Here is a 7,969-nt window from a genome sequence, read left to right as displayed (position 1 = left end):
GATTTCTGTAACATAAAAAGCTACCTTTTTCATTTTGTAAACTCACCTTCCCATCCCAAATAGCAGTGAAGCCTTCAAAAATCTTGAATTTATTCATCATCAAACATAACCAATTCTCACAATTTTGCACTATCTCACCAACAATATAGTGTCTGTTGCCAGACGGGAAAGATAGAGAATGTATTAACAGCTGCCTTCTTAGATACCCACCTTGTGTGGTTATTAGTCTTAAAAACCTGAGTACTATTAACTTTAAGGAAAAGGACATGAGATTTTAAGTCAGAAAGGAAAAATGCTGACTAAGGCCCAAATGCTCAACTCCAAGTTTTCATTCACCTAAAAAAATGCAATCAAATCTCCTCATTTGAAAGAGGTCTTTTTTTTCTTTTTCTCCAGTTTTGGAGGAGAACTGGAAGGGAGTAAAAAGACCTGTACACAGCACAAACTTCCACTCTGGCTGTGAAGGACTAGCCAATTGCTAAATGTTTCATCACGGAGGTGCTCGATCATATTACATAAAACACTGCAACCTCCTTTTCATTACATCCTTCATATATTATGGATCCACCATACGTTTTAAACGAATTAGATGAAAACAGCTAGAAAAAGTAAACAAGTTTTTGAGGGACAGGGCCATGAGAGAGCAGAAACCCAGAGGGCAATTTTAAATTAATTTGACTAAAATAAAGAGTATAGTCTTGCAAAATGTGTACGGAAGAGAGTGGGCACATGGGAACAGGGCAGAGCAACAGCAGCACTCAGGATCCTTTCTTCAGAAAGGGGAGGCATTCAGGAAGACTTCAGTTGAGAAAAAGGTGTTCAAAAGACATTCAATGACCTTTAATTTTAAAGGAACGTCAAATTTCTGGTGAAAGTAAAGAAAGTGAAGAGTCAAATAAGGATAAAATCTTTCAACAGAGAGTTGTAATATGTGAAGAAATAAGATATAAATAAAAGTTAAAAATGTAACCTAAAAATGACATGGAGGAACAAAACAGAAATACGGTCAAAATTCTTGTCCAAGGTTTTAGCTAGTTTGTAGAGTTAAGCCCACTGGAATATGGGTGAATTCCAATATTCATGGATAATGAAATAGTCAGAGGTAGGATTTAGATCAGGAAAAGAATGTTCCAGGATGCTGGCATTTTGAAGGCACTCAAAAACAGAGTGAGAGAGACTGAAGCTGCAGTGACATCAGAGGATTAGAGAGAGGTGCATACTCATGTGTCTGTCATAAAGAAATAAAACAACTCCAGGAACCTGTGACCATACATATATTATTGAGTAATACATAGAGTAACAAAGCAGAAAGAAAGCCACCTTATAAGTAGTTTCTTACAACAATACAGATTCTATCTAGTGAACAAGAAAGAGTTTGTTTTCCAAATATGCATGTCTGCAAAGTATTCTGACTTAAATAAAGAATTTGATAAATGGTATGTGATCTGGTTCTTTAAACAAATTTACTGAAGCAAAAGCTTCAAAGCTGGAACAACGAAGGAGTTTGATTTTCCTTTGAATCTTGCAAAACCTATCCTCTAAGACAAAAAGATCTGATCATAAAGTCTATAAAAAAGTCTAGAAAGTATAAAAGTATAGAACTATGAAAGTGGATATATTGATGGCAACTTTTATGGCTTCCATAGAAAGTGTAGAGAGGATCTCTGGTTTGTTTTATCGAGGTAGTGTCCAGGGTTGGAAGGTCATCATTCTTTATTCTAAATGCTACCGATGACAAAAGCAGGTTAGCTAGGGTGTTGTTATTGCATAATAATGCCACTATTTCTAATGGCTTATGACCTTTCATTCCTAAAAAAATAAAAATAAAAAAAATAAAAACTCCTAAGAAATTTCCTATCTTGGTTCAGGCAAAGGAAAATTAAAACCCAAACTTTACTTGCTCAATTTTATAGTCTGAAGAATTGCAAATGAGTTGAATTTTTAAAAGCAGTAATTAGCTGATACAATTCTTAAATGTAATGTATCCCTTTTTTCATTAAGTACTTCTCATACAGTTTAGAACAGCATTGAAATATTTATCATGTGGACCAGCAATGCAATAAAAGTTGTCTTTTCTATACAGTAGCTCAAACAGAAAGGTTTCTCTAACTTTAGTTTTTTAGTTTTTTTTTTTTTTTAAACATTAAAACCAACCTATCATTCTGTGTTTTACTAACCGAAATCTGCAAGATGGGGTAAATATACATATATCTGCAATGGATTTCTATCTCTGCTTCATCTTCTCAAAATTTAAAACTTCCAGTGAAATAATAATGAAACTAAACATACATATCTATTCAACAAACATAAAAACTGAAAAAAATTTCAAGAATTAAAAAAATTCATAGTTTATAAACATCTCATCAGAGCATTCTGCTTTCGGTTAGTATATAAGGGACAATCAAATTATAGGGAAAGTTCTAACCACTAGAAAAGGATACTTTGAACAAATGTGGTTTTAAAAAAATGGTATAATTATGGTAATGTCCATGCTTAGTCATTAATCTAGAACAGTTAATGTAAATGGTAGACTATGAAAATACAGGTAACTGATTTGCACAGGCTTCTCTGAACTAAAGTTTTGTTTGTGGCGATCTCCCCTCTTGCTAAAAGTAAGAATCCAGTCACAAATATATGTGGAAATGAAGCCACATGCCTTTAAATTGTTGTCTTTTCTTCATTCAAATTTAAAAATCTAACTCAGAATGAGCCTACCTGACTCAATTTGAGAAAGCAGCAGCCTTTATTAAGGCTAAGGAAGAGTTTATATTTTACTGATAAATCTATGAGAGAAAATAGAAAAATAAAAACGAAACAAATACAAACAAACCAACCCACACATAAAAAAAATACAATGCCAACTCATCCTCAAATAAGTTTTAACCCTAGCAATGATACAAGCCTTTGAAGACAGTAAAACTAAGTAATGAGAGACAGCCTCAATTTGTTGTCTATATAATGCTTAAATGCAGCCTTTGTTGTCTTTAACAGACATGTACAGATAAGGGCTGAGAACTCAAACTTCTCCATAATTCTTTTTTTCATAAACAGATAACAAGTAGGTAAAAAGTTTTGAAGAATTCATGGGGTGCTGTAGCATATATGGAAGAGAACATACCACATAATGCAACTTTTATCTTACAAAGAGGACCCCAACCAAATTTTCAACCCTGAGTTTGAGTCTTAAGCATGTTAAACGTGTTGCACATATATGTTTAAGGCTTAATCCTGCAGTTCTTATATTCAGAAGCATTAATGTTGTGAATATTCTTAATGCATTTCATTATTCATATGCAATATGATACTGATGAGGAGTCATTATATTCTGAGCAGTTTTCCTGAAGACCACAAATCTCAAGTCAAGGAAAGTATCCTTAATCTAGGGGAAAAAAAGGAAGTTTCTAAATTGTTCCACAATACACTTCACTAAGAATTGTACTGTATGACAATGCTAATTTTAAAAAATAATATATATATATATTTTTTGCTTCTGTTAAGGATGGTGGTATTTGCTTAATACTGGTTTTCCTGTATAGCAGATATTTTCTTATGGCTATATTTACTTGAATGAAAAATCAAAGATGACTACCTGAATATTCCAGTGTATGATTATAGTACAACCTCATGAAATGGTTGATTCTGTGGTCTCAAGTCTAGAATTCAGAATTGCTGCCCAATACTGTAAATTTATTCAGAACAAAATAAGGCGGTTGGGCGCGGTGGCTCACGCCTGTAATCCCAGCACTTTGGGAGGCTGAGGTGGGCGGATCACAAGGTCAGGAGTTTGAGACCAGCCTGGCCAATATGGTGAAACCCCGTCTCTACCAAAAATACAAAACTTAGCCGGGAGTGGTGGCGCATGCCTGTAATCCCAGCTACATGGGAGGCTGAGGCAGGAAAATCACTTGAACCCGGGAGGCGGGGGTTGCAGTGAGCCAAGATTGCACCACTGCACTCCAGCCCAGGCAACAGAGCAAGACTCTGCCTCAAAAAAAAAAAAAAAAAAAAAAAAAAACAGAACAAAATATAACCAATTAACTGAGCACAGTTTACATCTTTAAAAAAAATCATTTTAATACTACAGGCTTGACCATGAAATAATGGTATGTCTATATAAAAGTGTAGGTTGACGAACTTGTCATGGAATGCCAAGGAGACTGGAGGGAGGGGGAGGACAACCACTAAAGATATAACAGTCATATGCAAGGAATTAACTTTCCTTATTGGCTTGGGTACCTGGGTGCTCAAAGAATGTGTACAAATATTAAAAATATCATTCTTTAAAACTTACATCCAAAACCAGGAAGTATGTCTTGAGATACTTTTCTGCCTCATTCCAAAATTTTCCTATGCTCATTTATAAGACAGGCAAAATCAGAAGGAGAAAATTTAGAAACACTAAACCAAAAAGCCAATAGAGAACGTGATGTTTGAAAAATATGGACTTAATCTCAATTGAAAGAGTTCATTTTTTCCTACCACAGAGCTCATTAGTTAGAAAAGTGCTCAAAGCATATCTGCACATTTAATATTAAAAATAAAATAAATAAATAAAAGCCAGCGTTCTGATTCAGGCAAAGATTTTAAGAACCCGAAGAAAGAAAAATGAAGAAACTTCAAGATTAAAAAATGGACTGGGCATGGTAGCATGCGCCTGTAGTCCCAGCTACTTGGTTAGCTGAGGCAGGGTTGCTTGAGCCCAAGAGTTGGAGGCTGTAGTGTGCTATAACTGCACCTGTGAAGAGCCACTGCACTCTAGCCTGGGCAACATAGCAAGACCTTGTCTCTTAAAAAAAAAAATTGGAGAGGGGGTGGGAGGTAAGTGATTTAGCCTGGGAACTCAGTTCTCTGAGATAAAGAAATACAAAATTTTAAGCTATACTGAGTCTGGATAAATATGATCAGTTAAGTGTAATCAATATACTAGCCCTTCTGTTCAGCCTTTCCTATAATAAGCTCCTGGTTGATTATGTTCTTTTGAAGTTCCCCAAACTTGAAAAAGTAATCTGCCTAAAGGTACTAGAGGTGCTGCTCTCTTTATCACCTAAGAATGCTGGTATTACATAATTTGCAGAGGACAGGGCAGTAAAACTTAGGAGTTTTCCCTCACTATATTTAAACTGTGTTAAAATAGCTCAAGGTTGTATCCACATTTTACATGTAATAGATATTTCAAAATTCATAACCAATTTGTCTTCTCATCTGAATTTCTCAGCCACTATCAGCAACATCATGTTTGTGATTTTAAGTTTACTATTTTAGCTTCTTACAACAATTCTAGGAAAATAAAGCAACCTCAAAATGAGAGATTTCAATTTGTCATCCCATAAAAGCTAAACATGAACACAATTCCTAAGGGAAGTGAGAAACAGACGTGACTGAGATGAAATGATCTCCACTACTTCCTCCTCCTGTCAGCAAACAGCCTTATTCAAATTTTCAAAATATGCAAGCTTTAGGTGACTTCCCTGGAAAAGGCCCCATCCCCTGCAAATCATTTCATGTAATGCACTAACAAAGCCAAGCAGAACATGGAGGACAGGAGCACATTAGGGAGCCTCTCTGAGTGTTAAGCAGAGATGTCAAAACTACCAAGTATTTATGCCAAATCCTGAAAGCAAAACCTCATTTTTGCAGTAACCTGGTCTGGAGACCCTCTCAGATACATCTAGTCTCTGAAGCACCTTTTGAGTTGTACGGATGTAAGAATAGCTTTGAATTATAGAAGTTATATGCATCTTTTAAGAATCACATTTTGATGATTATAAAAATTTTTTTCTATTTTACAACATAGGTTCAGCTACACTGAAAAAATTACACTGCTTATTGAAATACATTTCATTTTAGAAACAGACTACCAAAGAAGTCTATACAAAAACTCTAAAATAATTTCTGTAGTAAAATAAAGAGTGCGTTAGGAGAGCTACACAAAGAAGAAAATTTCTGTCTTTCTCTATAATGCTTGATATACTGTGAAACATGGCCAGCTCAACTCTGTAGCTGGCACCAAAAGCTGAAAAGAATTCCTTACCATACACAGTGATACAATTAATGCTCTGGATTAATCTCACAGCCTTCCCGATTAGTACAAAGGAAACCAGGCCTATCCCCTCTTTGAGGAGAAGTCCGGGATATAAAAGCAAGCATACCTCATCAGCTGATATGAAATTATAAAATTCCACAAGTCTGAGTATTTGAAACTTATAAAAGTCATCAGAAAATGCAAGCAAATTGGGCTTTAGTTCAGTGGTTCCCCTGGTTTAGATGACAGTCCCTCTGTGAGCTCAAGGTAGTCTTCTTGTTCATTCCCTTGGATCTGTTGATTCAGTGACACTGGCGAAGCTCTTGGTAGAGGCGGAGGAGAGTCTGAGAACTAAGGAAATGCTCACCGACTCCCTCTGTGCACGCTCACACATGGGGACGTGTCTCCTGGAGAACACACTAAGGAGACGGATGTTAATGATGCTGTGCTGAACTGTTCTTCTCTGCCAGGTGCCGCAGAAAGTTGTCCTCACTCTGGCCTCTATGATTTAAAGGCTCACTCTTAAAGAGAGCTGGAGGTGGGGGGAGGTGAGGGACTGGAGGGATGGGAAGGTGGTGTGGGTGGTGAGGGTGTGGGTGGATGTGCAGGTGTGAAAAGGGGTGGGGGATGGGCCGAGGGGGAAGAGTGCTTACAGGATTCATATTGATTGGAGGGGTTGGGGTTGTGGGTGTGTTCACCACAGAAGGAACTGGGGTGGCTGGGGAAGTTGTAAGTGGGATCTGGACAGCAGGTGGCACATTCACGGGGCTGGTCACCCGAAAGCACTTCTCCTTGTGGGCCTTAAGCATGTTCGAGAAGCGGAACCGCTGGCCACACACATCACATGGATAGGGCTTCTCGCCTGTGTGAGTTCTGCGGTGTCTCTTCATGTTGGGGCGGCTGGTGAAGCTTTTGCCACAGATTTCACAGATAAAGGGTTTCTCTCCTGAGATGAACACAGACATAAAAATGATTAACATACTAGGTGGCAATTGTGTGCTCATGCTTTTTTTTTTTTTTTTTTTTAAATAGAAATGGGGTCTCACTATGTTGATCAGGCTGGTCTCGAACTCCTGGCCTCAAGTGATCCTCCCATCTTGGCCTCCCAAAGTGCTGGGATTACAGGTGTGAGCCACTGCGCCTGGCCTATGAGACTGTATTCTAGAGTCATTTAAAAATCCTCTCAAATTTGGACTTAACAGATCAGAGTAGACACAACTAAAACTTACATACACCCTACCATCTGGGCTTAGCTAAAAGAAGAAGATAAAGATGGAGAAGGCATCTACATTAGTGATCCTCTACATCCTACACAAAGAACAGTTCAAATGGCTTTCTGTGCTCAAGGAAATATCCTAGATGACTCTTTGCCTTTAAATTTAGGCAAGTTAATCTGTAAGAAATTTCTTTTTTCTTTTTTAGTTTTTTGAGACAGAGTTTTGCTCTTGTCACGCAGGCTACAGTGCGATGGTGCGATCTCGGCTCACTGCAACCTCCACCTCCCAGGATCAAATGATTCTCTTGCCTCAGCCTCCCGAGTAGCTGAGACTACAGGTGTGCACCAGCACGCCTGGCTAATTTTTGTATTTTTAGTAGAAACGGGGTTTCGCCATGTTGGCCAGGCTGGTCTCGAACTCCTGACCTCAGGTGATCTACCCACCTCGGCCTCTCAAAGTGCTGGGATTACAGGTGTGAGCCACTGCGCCTGGCTGCAATTTCTTTTTTAAACAGGATCTTGCTGTCACCCAGGCTGGGGTGCAGTGGTGTGATCACAGCTCACTGCAGTTTCAACCTCCTGGGCTCAAGCAATCCTCCCAGCTCAGCCTCCCAAATAGCTGGGACTACTACAGGTGCCAGCTACCACGCCTGGCTATCTTTTTTTTTTTTTTTTTCTGTAGAGGCAGGGCCTCTGAATTTTGCCCAGGCTGGTCTCGAACCCATGGGCTC

The 7,969-nt window shown here is 38.2% G+C and overlaps 1 protein-coding gene across 6 annotated transcripts in view; it reads right to left on the bottom strand.

Moving 5' to 3' along the window:
• Positions 1-219: 219 nt before the first annotated feature.
• The window catches only part of ZNF652 (zinc finger protein 652), a 71,987-nt gene continuing 64,237 nt past the window's right edge, over positions 220-7,969 (bottom strand). For 4 of the 6 annotated variants that reach the window (XM_063655971.1, XM_054460012.2, XM_054460016.2 and 1 more), the window contains one exon: positions 220-6,968. In XM_063655971.1, the coding sequence (XP_063512041.1) occupies positions 6,457-6,968 (512 nt within the window). In that variant the 3' untranslated portion in view covers positions 220-6,456. The remainder of the gene's footprint in view (positions 6,969-7,969) is intronic. The other 2 variants (XM_054460015.2, XM_054460017.2) reach the window with 1 other exon arrangement.

Source organism: Pongo pygmaeus, chromosome 19 (assembly GCF_028885625.2).
Source record: "Pongo pygmaeus isolate AG05252 chromosome 19, NHGRI_mPonPyg2-v2.0_pri, whole genome shotgun sequence".
NCBI classification, from domain to species: Eukaryota; Metazoa; Chordata; class Mammalia; order Primates; family Hominidae; genus Pongo; species Pongo pygmaeus.
The sequence above is the reverse complement of the archived record's forward strand: the minus strand, read 5'-3'. Positions and strand labels throughout refer to the sequence as shown.